The sequence below is a fragment of the Giraffa tippelskirchi genome, chromosome 2, assembly GCF_054371585.1.
Source record: "Giraffa tippelskirchi isolate mGirTip1 chromosome 2, T2T-mGirTip1v1.2.pri, whole genome shotgun sequence".
Lineage (NCBI taxonomy): Eukaryota > Metazoa > Chordata > Mammalia > Artiodactyla > Giraffidae > Giraffa > Giraffa tippelskirchi.
In genome coordinates, this window is record NC_137276.1 from 40,448,227 (window position 1) to 40,470,987 (window position 22,761).

Here is a 22,761-nt window from a genome sequence, read left to right on the forward strand (position 1 = left end):
TTTAGTTTCAAAAAATTTTGAAGTGTGCTACATATAGGAGAAAGATGTGACGTACAAGAAAAACTGTAAGCATAAAATGAGATGTACTCTTTACCTCTCATGTAGAGATGAAATCATAGACAGGAAGGAGGGCTGTAGAAAGAACAAGGGTGTCAAAGTTTGAACTATTACAGTAATTGCTTGTCACAGCAAGTCCTAGATCCAGGACTGGAGTTCCACACGCTATCTCTGGTAGTTTCTCAGGCTTCTTTGAGCTGCTCATCCTTTCCCTCTATGCCCTGCCAAGAATGAACGACCTTTCACCAATGCTGTTGTCAGCTAGTGCACATCGTATCTTCACAATCAGGTTCAGTAAGGACCAGGCCACCATCAGGCTGGCCATCCTGAACTCATCCGTCATTACCCCTTTGAAGCACCTGATCTGTTGGATCATCTGTAGTGAGCTTTGTTTTCAGTTTGTGGCCATAAACAAGCACACTAGTTTGCTACTGCTGCTATAACAAATTAGTACACACTTGGTGGCTTAAAACAACTCAACTTTATTATTTTACAGTTTTCTGGATGCTGAAGGTCTGAGATGGGTTTCACTGGGATAAATCAAGGTGTCATGAGGGCTGCAGTCTCTTTTGGGGGCTCTAAGGGAGAATCTGTTTTCCTGCTCTTTCCAGCTTTTCAAGGCTGCCCGCATCCCTTGGAACATGGCCCCGTTTCACCTTCAAAACTAACTAACAGCAGTTGGCTGAGTTCTCATCACATTGCATCACTCTGACCTTCCCTTCTGTCTTCCTCTTCTACATTTAAGAACTCTTGTGATTATATTGGGCCCACCTGAATAATCCAGGGTACACTCTCTCTCTTAAGGTCAATTTGTTAATAACCTTAGCTCTATCTGCTACCTTAATTCCCCTTTGCCATATGACCTGACGGGTTTTAGAAATTAGAACATAGCCATCTTTGGAGTTCCACTATTCTTTCTACTACAACAGGCTTCTCTGGTTTTGCTTCTGGCGACCTTAACTATGGGGCTTCCCAGATGGCTCAGTGGTAAAGAAACTGCCTGCCAGTGCAGGAGATATGGGAGACTCGGGTTTGATCCCCGGGTCAGGAAGATCCTCTGGAGGAGGAAATGGCAACCCACTCCAGTATGCTTGCCTGAAAAATCCCATTGACAGAGGACAGGCCACAGCCCATGGGGTGGCAAAGAGTTGGACATGACTCAGTGACTGAGCACACACACCTTAACTATGTATTAGCACTTCCAGAGAAGATTGGTGATACAAAAAAGGTAAATGTTAACACTCATTTATAAGAGTTTGATGAAGGAGGGGGCAACACATGGCTAAAATATAGAACTAAGATTAAATCAGATAAAATATGTGAAATCCTCTACCCCAGACTTGACACAGAGTCTTTTGATTAAGTGGAATCTGAAGTTGATACCCTAGGTCCTTTCAAAGCATGGCTCCTAGACTTGGTCCTTCATCCAGTTTTACAAAGGAGTCACTATTTCACAAAATTCTCACTACCATCTTTCTCTTCTCCTCCCCATCATCCCGAAAATATTTTTTTATTTCTCCTTTGGATACATTCAGCATGGAAAGGCTGCCATGGACACTGTGTTTGTTTTATCGCTGTGGACCAAGAGTCTGCAATCTTGATCATCACTTTTCTGGATTTTCTTTTGTGCGTCTCTGGTGGCTCAGATGGTAAAGAACTGGTCTGCAATATGGGAGCCCCAGGTTCAGTCCTTGGGTTGGGAAGATCCCCTGGAGAAGGGAAAGGCAATCCACTCTAGTATGCTTGCCTGGAAAATTACACGGACAAAGGAGCCTGGTGGGCTACAGTCCATTGGGTTTCACAGTCAGACACGACTGAGCGACTAACATACACAGCAATGTATCAAAGTGGTTGTCTCTCTGTGGCCCTGTCAATAAAATGTTGCAAACATTTGCACTTTTGCCATCTGATAGATGAGAAGTGATAATTTATCATTATAGTTATAATTTATAATTATAGTTATAATTCTCACGTCTCTTATTTTGAGTAAGCTTGACAACCTTATCATGTTTAAGGGTCATGGAAAATACATTTTAATTTCAATATATTTGTTGCTTATGTAGTATTTTCTCACTTTTTAAAGTTGGAGAGAACAGGATGGGTATGATTAGGTATGAAAGCAGTTTACATTGAGCCAAAGGTAATGGCCAATATGTTTCTTAAAGAAAGTTCTATGAAGCTTTATTTGAAATATTGCATGGAGGAAATTGTATCCATCAGATTTTAACATGAATTCATATAGTGAATTTCCTTACAGTATCCTGCCCTCATCAGAGTGCTCTTCTTTAGCTATGTATCAGATGCACAAACAGAATTTTTTAGAAAAAGAAAAGAAATAGATGCTTTGACCCACTAATGGACATTTGGACCCAGAGGCTCTGGAGTCTTGGTATGTTATGTTTTTTTTTGTTTGTTTGTTTGTAGTTTTCTGGAGGTGTTTTTTTGTTTGTTTGAACTGAGAAGATGATTCTGTGCAGAAGAATGTACTTGTTCAATAACTATTTATTGGGTGTCTTCCAACTGCCAGAGAATGAACTGGCTGGCAGATACAAGGAACACAACTGTGATAAAACTAGACACAGCCTCTGTCCTCAGAGACTGGAGAAATATAAACCAAAGATATTGAACAGATTCACATGAAGTGTCACCAGTGTTCTGAAAGGGGTTGAGATAGAGTAACAGGAAGGAATGCTTCTGAACAGCATGGTCAGGGATGATCTCCCTCATGAGGGAACGCTCAAGCTGATTTGCAGAAGCAAAATGGGCTTTGGGGCCGTGTACCTAAACTTTTAAGGGCTACCGGAAACAACTGAACAGAATTCACATAAAGTCCTTCGCTCAGTGCCTGGTTCATAGTAAATGGCAGCTGCTATGATGATGATGCAAATGATCTTCTGCTCAGCCAGATCTTCTTCCTCTAAGGTCCATTTCTGACTGTTAGTTGCTTAGTTGTGTCCAACTCTTTGCAATCCCATGGCCTATAGCCTGCCAGGCTCATCTGTCCATGGAATTCTCCAGGCCAATATACTGGAGTGGGTAGCCGTTCCCTTCTCCAGGGGATCTTCCTGACCCAGGGATCAAACCCAGGTCTCCTGCACTGCAGGCAGATTCTTTACTGTCTGAGCCACTGACTAAACTACTATTAAACCTTCCTTAGTGAATCCAGCCCACACATTCTTTTACTCACCAAATGTTTACGGGACCTCTACTGTTTGTCAGGTACCATCCTCAACTCTGGGGATACACTGGTAAAGTCTACTCGGCCTTCACAGAACATATGTTACAGGAGGAAACTCAATTTCTCAATTTTCTTTTCTTTTCCAGACTCAATAGGATTGCCCACTCTTGGAGGGCACTGGACTTATCCTTTTTTGAATCCCTCCCCATCCTTCCTGACATAAATTAAGTGTTCTGTAAAGTGCTAGACTCAGAGACCTTTTAACTGGCCCAATGTGCATCATCCTCTCAGTAGCCAAGGACTCTGAGACCTGTCAGTGCTATTAGGAGAAAGAAGAGAATAAATGTAAAGTCTGACACATTAAGGGCCTAAAAGCTATCTTTATGCTTTGGAAAAAAGGTCAACATCTCCACCACTACAGACTGCTGGAAAGTTTGAAGTTGTATGGTACCAAAACTCAGATCCTGCTGGCATGGCCTTTAAACAAGTGATTGTTATAAATGTGTTGATCTTGTTACTGTTGTTAACCAACTTAAAAGAATTTTTTTTTCTTAAGAGAATATGTTCATCAATCCTGGAGAAGTTTCTGGATTCCTAATATTAACTAAAACCCTCCACTTTGCCCACTATTACCCCACTAGCCCACCACATGTATGTGTGTCTACATCTATGTAGAGTGTAGAATATTTACACACTATATAGAGTCTATAATTTTATTCCAAATCTATTTCCTCCAAGTCAGTGTTTTCCAGCATAAAAAACACCTATTATGCCAATAATTTATTGAGTTACAGTTCATTTATTATGAGTTTGTTGTTGCTATTGTTGAACATTAAGTCATGTCTGACTCTTTGCCATCCCACAGACTGCAGCACACCAGGCTCCTCTGTCCTTCACTATCTCCAACAGTTTGCTCAAATTCATGTCCATTGAGTTGGTAATGCTATCTAACCATCCTACCTTCTATCACCCCCTTCTCCTCCTGCCTTCAATCTTTCCCAGCATCATCAGGGCTCTTCACATCAGGTGGCCAAAGTATTGGAGCTTCAGCCTCAGCAACAGTCCTTCAGATGAATATTCAGAGTTGATTTCCTTTAGGATTGCCTGGTTTGATCTTGTAGTCCAAGGAACTCTCAAGTCTTCTTCAGCACCACAATTCAAAAGCATCTATTCTTCAATTATGAGTTTAATGTTAAATAATACAGGATGCCCCTTTGGGTGTGAATTTCAGATAAACCACATAAAATTATTTAGTGTAAGCATACTCCCTGCAATATTTGGAATATGTATATTAATAATACTGAGTTGTGTCTGACCCCATGGACTGTAGCCTGCCAGGCTCCTCTGTGCATGGAATGCTCCAGGCAAGATACTGGAGTGGCTTGCCATTTCCTTCTCCAGGGGATCTTTCTGACCCAGGGATCAAACCCCAGTCTCCCACATTCCAGGCAGATTCTTTATCATCTGAGCCACCAGGGAAGCCCATTTGGAACACAGTTATATTAAAAAAATGATCTGTTTTTGTATGAAATTCTAATTTAACTTGGTGCCCTGTATTTTTATTCACCAGATCAGGCAATCCTACTTGTTATAGGTCTTTACCTATGCTGTTTCTCATAACCCCTTAAAAAATTATGCAAAGTAAGAATGCTAATTTTACAAATAAGGCAACTGATATTCAGAGAGAGACAGTAATATTAAGACCCTCAAGGTGATACTGGCATGTGGTAGAATCAGGATGTCAAGCTAGGTGTGTTCAAACATGAAGGCCCTGTTTTCATACTTCTCAAGAAAACCAGTAATTGTTACGACCGTTTGTCCAGAGCTGAATCAAGCTCAAGTTTTATAATGTGAGCTTAAGGGACATGCTTCTGCAGTTCCCAAAACACAGCTCTTCACTGTGCTGAGACTTGGCACCATCTGCCCCTTCTCGCCATGTGAGTGCTACTCAGGCTTCATGACTCAGCTCAGAGGTTAGCTCATCAAGGAAGCTTCTTTGATCATCAGAGCTGATCATTTTATGTATCTTCTCGGCACTTGTACAGTACATTGCAATGATCTTCTTAAGGGTCTGTCTCCCTCAGAAGGCCATGAGTTTCCTGAGGTGGGCACCATGGCACTCTTCCAGTGCCCAGCATGGAAGTGGAGCTTCAGTAAATGCCCAAAGGTTTAAGCCCAAATCCTGGGCATCCGATTTATATAAACTCTGCCTAAAACACGTATGAGATTACTGACTTGTTAGACAATGGATCTCCTGGCTGTTTTTGAAAAATGACATCAGAAAATGGAGTTTAGAAACTAACTTATCTGAATCATGTGAATCTTTATAGCGGTACATCTATTCACTCCATAAGTTGCAAATGATTCTATTTGAATTGTTATAGTCCAACAGCCAAACATATGTTCATAATACAGTCTACTAAATTTCTACATTTTAAATATCTTATGAAATATATTGATAGTAATTAGACATGTTCATAAACCATTTTTCAAGTCTTTAATATCTTAGTTTTCTAATGGTATTTTTTTCAACAACAAAAATAAATATAGCATTAGTGTAGTAATAATAATAATAATAAAAGAAACTAACCTATCTGCTGCTGCGCTGCTAAGTCACTTCAGTCGTGTCTGACTCCGTGCGACCCCATAGACAGCAGCCCACCAGGCTCCTCTGTCCCTGGGATTCTCCAGGCAAGAACTGGAGTGGGTTGCCATTTTCTCCAATGCATGCATGCATGCTAAGATGCTTCAGTCGTGTCCAACTCTGTGTTACCCCATGGACAGCAGCCCACCAGGCTTCCCTGTCCACAGGATTCCCAGGCAAGAATATTGGAGTTGGTTGCCATTTCCTTCTCTAACCTATTTAGATATTGACAAGAAAACCATATCTGTTACTTTACTATTTAACTCGAGAAGAACCTTATCAATTACACTTTTTTTTAATGATCCTATTTTGCTGTCACCTTTGACATAGTTTTAAGCTGTTTTGTTGCACAATTATCTTGAATGGAACATCTAAGAATGAATCAGCTTTAGTTAACATTCATAAATATCTGAAAAAGCAGGAGGGAGGAGTAAAGCAAAGATTAGTCTCATTTCCTAGCTTGACAAGGTTCAAATCAGTCATTTAAAAAAGCCAATTTTGGGTGAAAAATGAAGTCATTTTGCGTGCTAAAGATACATGTGCTTGGCATATAAGGATGTTATTCCTTAATATATTCCCTTGAATATATTCCAGATATTTTTTAAAAAGGTCATTTAAAAATGAATTATAATTGTGGTGAATATGGGGCTTCTTGATATCATTCCTCCTTTGTGGACAGACCCAGTGATTTCTAAAGGCTCCCAATTAGATTATTGAAAAGAAATACAGTACTCTTGTCCCTTGGCTGACCTGCTCGTCAACTCAAACTGAAACATATATTTAGTGCCAACAAAGTGCTACTTCACTGAGAACAGAAATACATCCATTCCCTCTGGTTTTGAGTTGGCCTAATACATCCAGGTTCTGTAGCTCTTTTTCTGAAATATTCCAGACAAGAATAACGATGGGTTGATGCTCTTTCCAAAATGATATGTAAATACTATAAAAGGCATCTATTTATACTAGTCAATAAGTGTTTTAGGAATGATAGACAAATTCAAATTTAGATAATTTCTGTTAAGACAAATAATGACTAGACCCAAATGGCAACTCTTCTTTGGCAGAAGCCCATTCGGGAAAACCTTTAATTTATTCTTTTATGCTGAGGAAGTGACTGATGCAACCTAGGGTGTGACTTCATGTACTGGACACAGCTTTATGTCACAAGGAATTCTAATGGTGGAATCCCAAACATCAACCATGCAGTCTAAGCAGCATCTTGGGAGCCTAAGCGAACTCCTCCTAGGTCGATGGAGGTAAGCACACTGCTGGCTCTTCCTCTGTACAGTTGGGGGAAGGAGAGAGATGCAGATAACAGGTAAGAACACTGATTGCAGAGTCACACTGCTGGAACTTGTCTCCCAGATCTAAGGCTTCTTGACCTTGGACAAGTTCGCTCTGAGCTCTCTCAATTATAAAAGAGAAAATGATAACAGTTATCTACCTCATAGATTACTGTGAGGATCAGTGAGACACGTGGATGATTCAGCTCAAGGCCCAGCAAGGTAAGCACACAATCTGTTTGTCCTTTCCTGTCTGTCAGAATGATGGAAATCAGTGGAACAGTCCACTGGCACGTAGGTAGACAACGTTTCAGCTTCTGACTACTTCCTCTAGATTGATTTCTACGAATAATGTAAATCACATTTGAAAGGAGCAGAGATTACAAAGAAGAAGAGATGGCAGGGACTCAGGATTTTAAATGCTTCTACTCTTCCTGTTCTTTCCCCTTGGCCTCCTTCCGACCTTAGTTTCTTGAAGGAAACAAAAACAGACGCACAAAAAAAAGGTCAGGAAAATGCATGTTAAAAGACTTTGGCCTAAATCCCTATGCAGACTAGAGTAAGCTGAGCTGACCTTTGGGGAAGATCTGTTTCATATGGCTAGAGGCAGGCCTAGGGCCTAAAACCAAAGGAGCTCCTTGCAACCCTTTCCTCCCTAAGCAGAGAAGCAACACATTCAAGAGACCATGCATCCCTCACCTGGTGCTCACCTGGTCCAGGCTTTCTCAGCAGGTGAGTGTGAGCCCCAGGATTCCTGGCCTAGATACTCATTGAGGGGAGAGAAAAAGTCAGAAGACAATGTTATTGACTCAGTCGTGTCTCTTTGTGATCCTATGGACTATAGCCCACCAGGTTCCTCTATCTTTGGGATTTCCCAGGCAAGAATACTGGAGTGGGTTGCCATTTCCTTCTCCAGGGGATCTTCCAGACTGAGGGATTGAACCTGGGTCTCCTGCGTTGCAGGCAGATTCTTTACTATCTGAGCCACCAGGGAAACCCTCAGAAGACAGAGTCAAGAGCAATCACCACACCTGGCTCAGAACTTTAATTTGTTCTATTCTCTTCATTTGTTGAGCTCCTATTATGTGCTGGGCACTTATTCCAGATGCTGAAACCCATCCACCCCAGTTTAGAAGTCAATGATAACCAAAAAGAGCATTCAAGCCCTAGACCCTGTGCACCTCAAAGTTGCCCTTTTCCTCAGAACTTAACCCCTTCCCTTCATGTTAATAATTTTGTCCTCTACCTTGCAGCTTCCTGAGGACAGGGTGTGAAAGAGGGGAAGAGAGGGACCAGAAGACAGGTTTAAGGTTCCAGAGCTGGCAAATAACAGAGGATATCAAGAGAGGAGATGATGCTTTTGATTGCTTTTCCTAGTTTCACTTTTGTCAGCATCAAGGTCAAAAGCAGTGGTCCTGCTGACCCCAGTGGGTTCTGTTCTCCCAAAGCCTCTTTAGATTTTAACTCAAGACACAAAGCCTCAGGCCTTCCCTCTCAGTTCCAAGTTATTACAGACCTCACATTTCTGTCACTGGACTGTCCTTTGGCCCCAAATAGAAAATTAAGTTTTGATCTTGATTGGGGAAAAAGTGGCTTGCACCAGACAGAAGAGATTCAGGTAGATAGTCTGTACTTGTTAGCTTTAGGAAATGATTTGCCTGCTTGACATCCCAAGCAGGAAGATTTTCATACAAGAGTAGCTGAGAGCAATAATAACTCACTCAAGTGTCATGAGCTGAGGTGAGGTGAGGTTCTAGAGACAACAAAAAGATGGTCCACCAGACACTTCCTTTCCAGACCAGTCCCAGTCATCAGCTATACCAATGTTGGTCCCCAAATGGAGCTGCAGAATCCATGGAGAGCTCAGGACAGACTCCACTAAATCATCATAGAGCCTGATTTTTTTTCCATTGGCCTGTCACTGGACTGTCCTTTGGCCCCAAATAGAAAATGTGACAGGAGCTGCTCCTTAAGATTCCTATTCATTTAGCCCCGTGATCTATAAAAAATAAATTGACTTATATTAACACGTGCCAGCAAATTTGGAAAACTCAGCAGTGGCCACAGGACTGGAAAAGGTCAGTTTTCATTCCAATTCCAAAGAAAAGCAACGCCAAAGAACGCTCAAACTACCGCACAATTGCAGCCTTTGTATATATTTTTCAACAATGCCCAAAGAGACAAACTGAAAGTTAACTTTCATTTTAAAAGAACAACAAAAGATAAAACAAAAAGAAATAAAACAGGTGAATATGAAAGATAACCACTTAGAAGCACTGGAAATTATTTTCAAGAAGTCTTCAAGATTTTAAAAAGTAGTAATCAAATTAAAAAACAAAACAAAAAGACCTCACCATATTGGATAAACTCTAGACTAGACAACACTAGTATGGAAATTAGAAAGCAGCATCGAGAGGCAAAGAGTTGATAATATACAAAGGCTGTGAAGAGACCTGGAGGATCAATTTACAGGTAAATAGATTGAAAGGATGCAACATACATCAAACAGGAGTTCCAGAAGAGGAACTCATTATTTCTTGCAACTCCTCCATAAATGCCCAGAAAGGGAGGAATAGCATCTCCCTCTCATTTGGCCAAGCCAGATATATACTCCCTGCACATAGCCATTCAATCAAGCTGGCTAGGTGCTGGCAGTTTTTGCCCACCCCAAATGCATGCAAATGTTGCCAGAGGGCAGGATGCACTATAACCCAGGCCACTGGAGACATTTCTGATCCATTTAATACCACCTCCCCAAGCATCCTATAAATGGAACACTAAAGCTGGAAATTTTCCCCTACGATTTTGTTTTAAACCTGACAGCTAATGCTACCAATTCAGCAGAGGAATATTCCCACTTGGTTGTTTTCAGCTCTTAAGAATCTCACCTCAGTTATTTCCCAGATTCCTAGTGGCCTATGTTTTAGTTATGTCCTAAAACACAGGCCATTTAGTTAAGACCCCACCTCTGGGATCTCTTTAGTTCTTCTTCACTTTCTGCCATAAGAGTGGTGTCATCTGCATATCTGAGGTTATTGATATTTCTCCTGGCAATCTTGATTCCAGCTTATGCTTCCTCCAGCCCAGTGTTTCTCATGATGTACTCTGCATATAAGTTAAATAAGCAGGGTGACAATATACAGCCTTGACGTACTCCTTTTCCTATTTGGAACCAGTCTGTTGTTCCATGTCCAGTTCTAACTCTTGCTTCCTGACTTGCATACAGGTTTTTCAAGAGGCAGGTCATCCCTATTCCCATCTCTTTCAGAATTTTCCACACTTTATTGTGATCCACACAGTCAAAGGCTTTGGCATAGTCAATAAAGCAGAAATAGATGTTTTTCTGGAACTCTCTTGCTTTTTTTCTTGATGAAAGTTGAAGAGGAGAGTGAAAAAGTTGGCTTAAAGCTCAACATTCAGAAAAGTAAGATCATGGCATCCGGTCCCATCACTTCATGGCAAATAGATGTGAAAACAGTGGAAACAGTGGCTGACTTTATTTTTTTGGGCTCCAAAATCACTGCAGATGGTGATTGCAGCCATGAAATTAGAAGACACTTACTCCTTGGAAGGAAAGTTATGACCAACCTAGACAGCATATTAAAAAGCAGAGATATTACTTTGCCAACAAAGGTCTGTTTAGTCAAGGCTATGGTTTTTCCAGTAGTCATGTATGGATGTGAGAGTTGGACTATAAAGAAAGCTGACTGCCGAAGAATTGATACTTTTGAACTGTGGTGTTGGAGAAGATTCTTGAGAGTCCCTTGGACTGCAAGGAGATCCAACCAGTCCATCCTAAAGGAGATCAGTCTGGGTGTTCATTGGAAGGACTGATGTTGAAGCTGAAACTCCAATACTTTGGCCACCTGATGCGAAGAGCTGACTCATTTGAAAAGACCCTGAGGCTGGGAATGATTGAGGGCAGGAGGAGAAGGGGAGGACAGAGGATGAGATGGTCGGATGGCATCATCGACTCAATGGACATGGGCTTGGGTAGACTCCGGCAGTTGGTGATGGACAGGGAGGCCTGGCGTGCTATGGTTCATGGGGTCACAAAGAGTCAGACATGACTGAGCGACTGAACTGAACTGGGGTCTCAATTCTCCTGCAAAATAATAGTCCTCACCTTTGAATGGGGCAGCCTATGGCTCTGCACTTTAACCGTTCTACATGCAACCATTTCAATACGTTCTTCCCGTCATTACTTTGATGTAATGGCCCAAGTGGCAGAACATGCTGTCCAGACATCCCTCCCTAAAGGCAGTGCCTTTAGTCTTATCTAGTTTCCTGCTGAGCTGTAATTCCTTTTCTGTACTAGTACTTAGAGCCCATAACAAAGCCATGTAACAACCAAGAGTTTGCTCACTTTTTTCCACTTTTGATTTCCCACCATTTCCATTATATATCTAGCTATTTGCCCTTTGGAGCCTTTTCCGGGCAATGCCTGGCATTCCATAAACCTAGCCAGGTCACCCTATACGGAGGTGGCTTGCCAGCCTGACATTTTCCCTGTGAACAATGGGTTTTCCCCTAGCATGGCCCCTTTACTCATTCCTGCATGGCAACCCACTCCAGTGTTCTTGCCTGGAGAATCCCAGGGACGGGGGAGCCTGGTGGGCTGCAGTCTATGGGGTCACACAGAGTCGGACACGACTGAAGTGACTTAGCAGTAGCAGCAGCAGCAGCATTGTTTCCAGTTTACTGCCTGGCTTATTAATTATTGGAGGACGGAAGGAACGCAAAGTATCCACCAAACAGAAGGCATCTTGAAAACAAAACGCCAGGCAGGCAGCTCTGCGTAATCAATGGGTTATTTTACAGGGTCGGAGAAGGCAATGGCAACCCACTCCAGTACTCTTGCCTGGAAAATCCCATGGACAGAGGAGCCTGGTGGGCTGCAGTCCATGGGGTCGCGAAGAGTCGGACACGACTGAGCGACTTCGTTTTCACTTTTCCCTTTCATGCACTGGAGAAGGAAATGGCAACCCACTCCAGTGTTCTTGCCTGGAGAATCCCAGGGATGGCAGGGCCTGGTGGGCTGCCGTCTATGGGGTCGCACAGAGTCGGACACGACTGAAGCGACTTAGCAGGAGCAGCAGTAGCAACTTACAGGGTGGGAAGGGATCAGGTGGATAATCCAGAAACATTCACAGCTGTACTCTGGGTCATCGGGAGACCATTGGGATAATTGTATAGTTAACCTAGGATATGAGGTAGGTATTTGGAAACAGGACAAGCATTCCTAAGTCAAGATTCATGAATGGGTAACTAGTCTCCTGGGTACCAGGAATTCATCAGCGATGGTTTTCATCATTGTTTGGGGACTAACAGAGCATAGAGGCCACCTGGTCCTGATCATTATTAAACAATACCTATTAACTATTTAATACAAAGCCTTTGATGACAGAGAAGTGGTTCACTGTACAGTATAGTGCTGGGTAGGGTCAGCAGAGGGAGAAACTGTAAGGGCCCAAGATGGCATCAGTTATGCTAACAACCATACAGGAATTAAGTTTTATCTTCAGATCCTCAGATCGGGAAATATTTTCAGGCAATATTTGTATGTAACAAGATTTTACTGACATACAATTGGTCATGTGTTTGCTGTAAAACACATTGTTATTGCACTGATGGTTATTACATGATGGAGTGGGGCAGAGACCATAGACATGGCATGACACACATGCAACTTGCAGCAAAGCCTTGCCTTTTTCATTTCCTAGAATTCCTCATCATGGTATCAGCCAAAGCATCTGCCAGCTGCCACTGTTCAATGTGTGCTCAATGAGCCTGGCTTTATGGACTCCAGGGATGGGTCAAGGGCATGAGGCTAAGGAACTGCTTTAAAGCAGTAGAAGGGAAAATAAGTACACAATATAATTGTAGTTACCATTATCCTGTAATTCATACAATTTAGAATCTCCAATAAGGTCTGAATGTGTTATATTCAGAAATGCTACAAATGCAATTCTAAGGGATGGATTGTAATACAACTACTAACCTGCCCCACCCTCCTGATTAACTCAGAAAGCCTTGTATACCAGGTGCATGGTATAGTGAGCTGAGCCTGGAGATACAAATTGATTTGTCCTGGAAATGGTCACATACAAAGCTCTGCTTAGACTTTTGTCTTCTTTCCATTTCCTGCTAAGCATACAACTTTTTGACCTAAGCAATTATAGCAAATGGCTACAGAGAAGGACAGAGGGTGGCAGCACCTTCAAAAGCACTTTATCCCCCAGTGGTGGGCAGTGTCAAGAGACTGAAGTGGTTTACAATCAGTTGTATTACTTAAAACAATCTGCATGCCAAAGTGCCCCAAATGAATGAAGTCAAAATTCCACTGTTACCACTGATACAGCATTTGAATAGAGCATAAAGTGTAAAACAAAACAAAACAAAACAGTACTTTCATTCTCCATTTCAATTTCCTCATCTGCAAAACGGGCTTCATACTATGAACTTCATAGTCTATAATGAAGAGTAAATGGAATAACAGGTAAAGTACTTCTATACAGTACTTGGCAGGTGTAGACATTTCCTGTACTCAAGAGCAACTATTATTTCACACAAATGATTTATTTTATAGATAACCCAGTTAACATCAAGTACATGGCTGAGTATTGAGAATTACAATGATTTTTCTCTTAAGACTAGCTTTACACATTCTGTTTGGACAAATACAAATGCATATACCTATATTGTAAAACTGTGTTAGTCGCTCAGTTGTGTCTGACACTTAGTGACTCCATGGGCTGTAGCCCACCAGGCTCCTCTGTCCATGGAATTCTCCAGGCAAGAATACTGGAGTGGGTTGCCATTCCCTTCTTTATGGGATCTTCCCGACCCAGGGATTGAACCTGGGTCTCCCGTACTGCAAGCAGATTCTTTACCATCTGAGCAACCAGGGGAGCCTATCTATAGTAGTCCTTATTAAATACTTAGTAACCAAAGAGCTTTTAGACCTGTCTTAAAAAAACAAACAGTCTTTTGAAGCTCATGCAGGCCCATGGGGTAGAGAACTGTCTTCTAGTCATATTGGTTTTCTTTTTAAGAGCTAGGCTGATAGCAGCTAGACTTGAAAAGAAGTTCTATTTAACTGCCTACCTCCAGCAGTGACTGAGGCAAAAACTAGCAACATGGTTTAAAAAAGTCCCATAATGCTCTACTCCATTTCCCTTCCTAGAAGGACCTGAAGCATTGCAACCAGATTCAAGTGGATTTAGAATCCCAGCTACTTCTGATCTCCTATCTACATCTGGGAGCTTCACACATTGTTTTTCTCAGCAAGGAAAATGCCGGAGATTGTTTCTCATTTCTTCAGTCTCCGCCCAAGGATTTCAGTATTTCTCCTCAGACTCTTCTCAGTCATCTAGTACTGAAGTAGCAATCACGCTGTGAAACGCAATTGTAGTTTCCCACCATGGATAGAACTTAGGAGGCTACACAACTCTACCTAAAACAGTCCAATTAGGAACCCAGGCCCTCACCTAGTCTCCATAATGCAAAGAGTGACAGATAATTTCAAGGAGTAATGCTGCACAGAAAAAAAGCACTTTTTTGTCTTCCAAAGACTAGTCTTACCTTCTCAGGAAAGCAAGGAAAAGAAAAAAACTTGCAAGAAAAAGAAACTAAGGGCTGCTCAAAGGAAGAGAAGCTATAGCTAGTGCATGATTGATGTTCTTCCTATCTCCAATTAGACACATTTCTTAGCAACAGAACTCTCTCATCTGTGTGTATCCAAAGATATGGTTCACAAGTATACATTTTTATAATTTACATCACAGCTAGGTTTTTTTTTCCAGGATAAGATTGTTCACTGAAAAAGTTTCTAAAAGCACCCAAATTATTAACGTTTGGAACCAAAATTGGTAGAATGAACTCTAATGAAAAACACAATCAATAAATCCCAACTTAATTCTCCATATTGTTTGTTGTTTAGTTGCTAAGTCACGTCCGACTCTTTTGCAACCCCATACACTAGCCTGCCAGGCTCTTCTATTCATAGGATTTCCCAGGGAAGAACGCTACGGTGGGCTGTCATTTCCTTCTCCAGGGGATCTTCCCGAACCAGGGGTTGAACCCATGTCTCTTGCATTGGCAGGCAGATTCTTCACCACTGGGAACCCCAATTTTCATATTAACTACTTCATAAATAATGTAAAATATGCTAGCAAAATGTTTTCATTATATACTAGGAGTACTATTAAACTTTGAAGGCTATCATTCTAATGAATAATTATTTGTTCTGTCAGTGCAACAAACAAAAGTGTGAACATAAACTGCTTGGATCTAAAGAATTGTTTTAGCATATGGGAACAGTACATGGATGATGTTAAATTGAGACCAGTTTTAGAAATAATAAATTTAAGAATCCTTCTACCTTAAAATATATTACTCCAGTAATGATAAAATGAAGTTTGAAAGTTAACCTCCTAATTTGCCAGGTATGAAGCCCAAACTACAATTATTTTAACTAGAATAATATGACATCTTTTTCTCCTGCTGTGGAATTTCCTCAAAAATACTCACTCTTTTTTCTTCTCTCTCTCCTCACACACATACACATACACCAACTAAAAAATAGCTTAATAGACTGCTGTGAAGGTGCTTAAGGGTAGGTTAAGCTGATAGGTGAGTGGAAGGAAATGCTTAAGTAAGTGAGAGAAAAAGAATAGAGAACTCAGTGATCTGTGATTCTATGAGAATTAAGTGACTGTGTAAGTTCAGAAGAGCTAGATAAAAGGCAAATTACATTGTAATGCAAATATTTATTTTCAGCTTACATTTGGCAGAACAGTCTAAATCCAAGGATCATTAATGAACTGTATGAAATACCACCTTAAAGAAATACATTCCAAAAATTTATACTTATAAATTCTGGTTTGGTTGTATGTAACTCCCAGATATTTAAGGTCATGCATCAATTCTGCAGTTTACAAAAAGAACAGCACTCAAAGATATAAAATTTGACTTTTGCCTGAAAACAATTAAGCTCCTTTTCCTTTACAAGTTGAACTCTGCTTTCAGTGTTGAAATTAAGATAAAGATTATTTACAAAGACAGTTTCAAGCGCAGGATTATGTGTTGAAGAGCAGAAACTTCAAAATGATAAAATGACTATAAAAAAAGAGTAAAGACAAAGGCACTGCACACATCAAGTTGTAGACTATAGACAGAAAAATGACTAAAGTTCATAGGCTATTTATTAATTGACCAAAATCTCAGAACCGATAGTGATTACATTTTGGCTTAACTGAGTAAACTGGTCACCTGTCATGAATGAATTCTTGTTGGCCAAAGGTTATTTTTCAACATTCAACTTTTTATATATCCTATCCTAGATAAGATCTTTTGTTTTTATCATAAGATTCTTCAGTTTCAGGTATTTCCTAAGTGAGAATAATAGCACCAGAATAATGTCACAGCCTTTGTAACATTAACGAAAATGGACCATACTTACCCTCTATCCTGAAATAGTTTACATACCAAAGACTACAATGATAACTATATGGTTCTACTTAACAATAAATAATAAATTAAACAATTTCTATAAAACTTCAATAGTCTATGAAAACTTCATGAATCAAATTATTTAATGTTCCAGACATCAAGTAAATTTGTTGTAAGGTCTTTTAAGATAAACCCCTTGAAAGAAAAACTAGGCTTATTCAACTTTAACATGCTCACAGTCTGAGTCTAGTGTTTGTACATAAAAAGTACATGACTCATGAACTGATATTGTTGATTTGTGATAAATGATCAAAAAGTCTTGAAAAACAAATACAGCAATTAAATCAATTATTCAAGAGTGTTACACACAGTGAAGTCCTTTTTATAGAAAAGTTTAAATTCCCACAATACTATAAAATTTCAGAGTCAAGCATGCAGTGGAATGGTGAATACTGAACTTCATGTTGGTGGTTACCTACAGGCAGGCAGTGAGGGAAAAGCATCAGGAAGACATATGAAAGTCTTTAATTCTTCTTATTTGATCTAAATCAAATGATATAATGTTAATTTTGATAAAACAGTATGATAGGCATGAATGCTCATTATACTGTTCTCTTCTTGTCTGCCTTAGATGAATTCTTAAAAAAGAAAATGGTTAACATCAGACCTTTGTAGGAATAATCAGCAGTGTATTGATGCATCAGTAGTATTTATCAGCTAATCATCTATTCTGTGAACATCACTCATTTGAAGATCAATGATCTACAGATCAATGATCTATGCATATTCTATAATTTCAATATACAGTTGTAACACTTGATTTAGATTTTGAACAAAATGGATTTCCATTCTTAATAAGTGAAGACCTAAGAAATTTTTTATTCTTTAATTGGAGGAAAACTGCTTTACAATGTTGTGTTGGTTTCTGCCATACAACAATGCAATTCAGCCATAATTTTTTATATATATTTACTTTCCTCTTGAGCATTCCTCCTCAGAAATTTTTATTGGAAGAAAATGTCCTTATATTGCCTGATTAGTCAAAGCTGCCTGAAATGCTATCCTTTTACCATCAATTACTGATTGTGTATCAATATGGAAAGCAGAAAAAACCTGGTAGTAAAGTTATAAGAATTATGTTTATTATTATAGAAACTACTTTTATGTCATTTGATAGAACTCAGAACTATTGCTTTGAAATGTGTTCATATCTGTGAAAGGGCTTCCCTTGTGGCTCAGATGGTAAAGAATCTGCCTGTAATGTGGGAGGACCCAGGTTCAATCCCTGGGTCGGGAAGATCCCCTGGAGAAGGGAATGGCAACCCACTCCAGCATTCTTGCCTGGAGAATCCCATAGACAGAGGAGCCTGGTGGGCTACAGTCCATGAAGTCACAAAGAGTCAGACACGACTGAGCGACTAAGCAGCAGCATATGTGAAACTGAAAGCCCACCAGTATGAAATCAGTCTTTACAAAAATAAAGAACAAAAAAGAAATTAAATCCTCAAAAGATATATCTCATATAACAGTAAAATATACAAATACAAGCAAAGTGACAATCTTTTAAAACACATAAAGCAATGGATTTAAGTTTGATTCTATTCTTCTGTCTTGTTGCTAATGGTCCTCTTTGTTCTTCCAGTTATATATGTGAAACAGGTATGATAATAATTAGATAACGGCCTTTCAAGAATTACTAAGAGGTTAAAAGGAATTATTGAAATCGTGTTCAAATACTTTATAAATCCTCTTAACAAAGATATTTTATTATACTTTTGTCTTCCTTCAGTGAAGGTGTTCTTTTAAATTATACTGTTTCTTAATACTGTTTCAAATTCTCAACTAGAGATGCTAATTTCTTCCAAAGTGATACTCCCAGTGAATCATAATAGCTCTGATTAAGAAGATAATGCTACAACTGTGCTACCTGAGGAAAAAAGAAAGAATGGCAACACAACTGGTCAAGTTCCTAGACTCAGTCCAGTCAAGTTATGGATTGTCCAACTGATAAAATGTTCTGTTACTTCAAAACTTCTGTGTATCATTTTGAAATCATGTTCTATCTCAGTGTGAGATTTCTTACATAAGTAGGAAGAATTTAATTTCTGTAAACATATGTAGTGCCAGTTATCTCTGAATAGATTTCCCATAAGAGAGCTGCTTCAGTGAAGGATCATTTCTTACATATCCATGTCCAGACTCAAAAAGAAACATTTTTCTTTGAAAAAACAGAAATACCCAAGAAATGTTAAAGCTTTCTGTATCCAGGGACTGCCCACCTATTCCAAGCACGGAATCACTCCCTAGAGATTGCTGATGAATTAAAAATGTTTGGCAGTTACTCATAGCTCATCAGATGTGTTCACCTTTGGTAGTTCACATTCTTCACTGGTATGACAACTCTGAAGGATGTCCTTATAGTGCTGCTTCAGATCTTCATACAAAGAAACAGTTTCTTGTGAGTGAGCCAATGGTAACACTTTTTCATTCAGTAACATCTGCACTCGGAATTCTTCTTTAGGAGTCTTAGCATTTTTACAATGGTAAAGCACAAATATCAGGTTTGAAGCATAGGGTACAATGTGACCACTTCGGAACTTCCGATGCATTTGCTCCTTGTAATTGTAAGCTGTTAGGGGTTCCTTGTCTTTGAAGTAGCCCATGAGAGAAAGCAGTGGAAGAAGGGTCTCTGCATGGCCAAACTGGAGGATGACTGGAGAGGAAATTGGTTGAGAACTTAAAAGAGAAATAAGAAAAAGATACATAAACATTTTCTACATACATAGTAATTTAACATAATAACCACACTTAGAATTAACACACAACTTTCTCATAATCTTTATATAAACAACAATAAGGCTAAATTCTGTGTAGCAGAGAACTGAACTTTTTGCACTAAAATTACATTTTAAAATTTTGGATCACCGCATACTGTAAATCTATCTAAAACACACACATTATTCTTTAAGCTTAAAGAGAGCTGAGTCTTTACTGGTAGATAAGGGAACTTCAAGTTGATATGGATTTCAAAACTGTATTGCCTTTCTATGAATGAATCTGAGCACCTGGCCCTTAGTAAATATTGAGTACTCTCTGGAGCTTGTCTGAATGAATTTCAAATGTTATTTCATCTTTAGGGAATTAGGACACTGTTCAGTAAATTTCTTGGTTAAAACCAAGTCTGAACAGTAAATGGTAATGCATATAATTCTTCAATGTTTTATAAGACCTGACTTGGGTCACCAAATGTGGGAAAGTCACAAAAAGGTAAAGACCCAACCTATTCTAGCTGATAAACTAGGTCTGTGGTTGGGAATGGAGTTTATACACTGCCAGAAACAATAGCTTTCAACACATGAGCTAGGTCACCTTTTTATTTTCTTTCAAGTTTTCTATGATTTTTCTCTGATAAAGACTTCTTTTAAAAGTAGCAGCAGGGCTTCCCTGGTGGCTCAGTGGTAAAGAATCCACCTGCCAATGCAGGAGACACGGGTTAGATCCCTGATCCGGGCAAGATTCCACATGCTGGAGAGCAACATACCCAGTGCGCCACAACTACGGAGCCTGTGCTCTAGAGCCCAGAAGCCACAACTACTGAGACCACACAGCCGCAGCTACTGAAGCCCGTGTGTCCTAGAGCCTGAGCTCTGCAACAAGAGAAGCCACATCAATGAGAAGCCTTCACATTGCAACTAAAGAATAGTCCCTACTTGATGCAACTTGAGAAAAGCCTGAGCAGCAAAGAAGACCTAGCTCAGCCAAAAATAAATAAATAAATAAATAAATAATTTTTTAAAAAACAGCAGCAAATGACTATTTAGCCTTTTCTTCAACTTTTATAAAAAGACTACGGCTTTTGTTCTTAAATATAATTTGTAAGCCTATTCAAACACAAAATCCAAGGAAGACAGGATATATGTATACATGAGGCTGATTCACTTTGTTGTGCAGCAGAGACTAACACAACACTGTAAAGCAACTATACGCAGAAAAAAAACAAACAAACAACTCTATTCAAACACAGTTAACCAAACATTAGGTTACAAATTTTCTGGGAGGACAGCAATATTTGCAGCAGTTTCTGAATCCTCCTGATTCCGCACATAAAAATAGATGGAGCAAATGGATAGCAGGTCCAAAACCCAAGGGAAACAGTCACAACTATTTTATTTTTTTCTACCAAGTCTTTGAAATGCCACGTGCACTTTACATTTACAGCAATCTCAGTTCAGACCAGCCCCATTTTCAGGTGCTGAATAACCACATGTGGCTGGTGGCTACTGTGTGGAAAATTGTTCGATAGGCAGTGGAGTAAACAGACTTACCTACATACTTGGGTTCAAAAGTCAGTCAAAGAGAAAAATAGGAAAAAAAAGATAAAAGACAAACAACAAACACACATATGAAACAAAAAAATGTGTGCTGGGGGAAGGGGACAGACCAACAGGGCTATGTACAAATGATGAGTTCAAAGTCCTATTAACTTCACACATACAAGCTATAGAAGAAATTAAATCTAGATTGTTACCCAAATTTAAGTTTTAAACCTAAGATTCCTTAGATTTATATAAAGTGCAATAAATCTCATTTTCTCTTTTGACTGCCTACTTTCAATCACATATTAAAATCAGTTATTTTTGAGAAGAAAGTTGAGAAAAACTGTGCTTTAAAAATGCTTATTGGAAGTTTTATGGGAAATCAAGTTTATATATAATTAGATTCACACAGGAAGCCAAATCAACAAAAATAAATGACTGTCTTAAATAAATGACTGTGCCATATGATGCATCTAAATTAAAGAAAATATTTTAGAATTTCAAGACATTTTCAACAGAAAGGAAAAACACAATTTAAAAAATAAATGCACTAAATATTAGCTTATTACAGATCAATCTCCATTACAAAAGGATGAAATATACAAAAAACAGTAGTTTTAAAGGTCTAGTTAAATCCATAAATACAATAGTGATAATGAAAGACAAGGGTAACTACATATTAGAGGATGAAAACATAGCCTTCCTCAAAACAATGTAAAAACCTAAAAATATCAGCTTACTTAGAGATTAAATGTGCTTGCAGAAAATAGTAAGCAACTTATAATTCTTTGTAGGTTACATATTTTTACAATAATGCCAAATATAAAGGAGAAATGAGCACAATTTCACTCATATAATTATTTTCTGCCTACCTTTACCCTTTGTGCCTTAGTGTCTTGCACACATAGCAGATGCTGTTGCTACTTCAGAAAAAGAAGTTGGCTGATGTCCCTTGTATTTACACACAAAAAGCACTGGACAAAAATGGATGTGCCCAATTTTCTGCAACATAGTAATTATACTCTACAACTTGAATTCAGTTTGCTGAGTAATAAAGAGTGTATGCAACTACATTTTTATTGTAGCACAGAAGAAAGGGAATATGTAAAAAAAAAAAAAAAAGACAATTTTTAGCTTCAGAGAACCTGTATCTAGGTCAAATGTTTCAACTCCAATGAGTAAGTAATAGCTATCTGGAACATGTACTGAAGTTGTATCCAGATCCAAAGGATACAATTTCCTAAACACTTTCCTAAACACTTTCTTCTTCATAGATGAACATCTTTGCCTTGCCAACCAATCTCCCCCTTTATCTCTCATTTCCCAGAAATAATTAAAATCACTTTGCCCATTTCTAAGACATCTAATTACAAAATACGGCACTAGTTTGTATCAGGATGGTACCAGACTTCCTGTTTTTTGATAGCAATATCACCTCTTGTTGGGTGTATTACAAACAAAACAAATTGTGTGTGTGTGTGTATCATATAATCACTTGAAACAAATTACCACTTTAAGAATTATGTGTAAATAATTCCTAAATGTATGTACACAAATCTTTATTGAGCATAGAATAAGAAGGTACTTCATTGGTTTAGTGTGTGTGTTCTGTGTGCTAAGTCACTTCAGTCGTGTCTGACTTTGTGACCCCATGGACTGCAGCTTGCTAGGCTCTTCTGTCCATAGAATTCTCCAGGCAAGAATAATGGAGTTGCCATGCCCTCCTTCAGGGGATCTTCCCAATCCAGGGATCGAACCTGGGTCTCCTGGATTGCAGGTGGATTCTTTACCATCTGAGACACCAGGGAAGCCTTGGTTTGGTTTATATCT

The 22,761-nt window shown here is 39.2% G+C and overlaps 1 protein-coding gene across 4 annotated transcripts in view; it reads right to left on the reverse strand.

Moving 5' to 3' along the window:
- Nucleotides 1-15,913: 15,913 nt before the first annotated feature.
- Nucleotides 15,914-22,761, reverse strand: part of MINPP1 (multiple inositol-polyphosphate phosphatase 1) — a 36,476-nt gene continuing 29,628 nt past the window's right edge. For 3 of the 4 annotated variants that reach the window (XR_014073112.1, XM_081556912.1, XM_081556903.1), the window contains one exon: nucleotides 15,914-19,351. Coding sequence is in view for 2 of the 4 variants with exons in the window: in XM_081556903.1 (XP_081413029.1) it covers nucleotides 18,958-19,351 (394 nt within the window). In the remaining 2 variants the exon portion in view is untranslated. Of the gene's footprint in view, nucleotides 19,352-19,984; nucleotides 20,087-22,761 lie in introns of all 4 variants that reach the window. The other variant, XR_014073113.1, reaches the window with a different exon arrangement.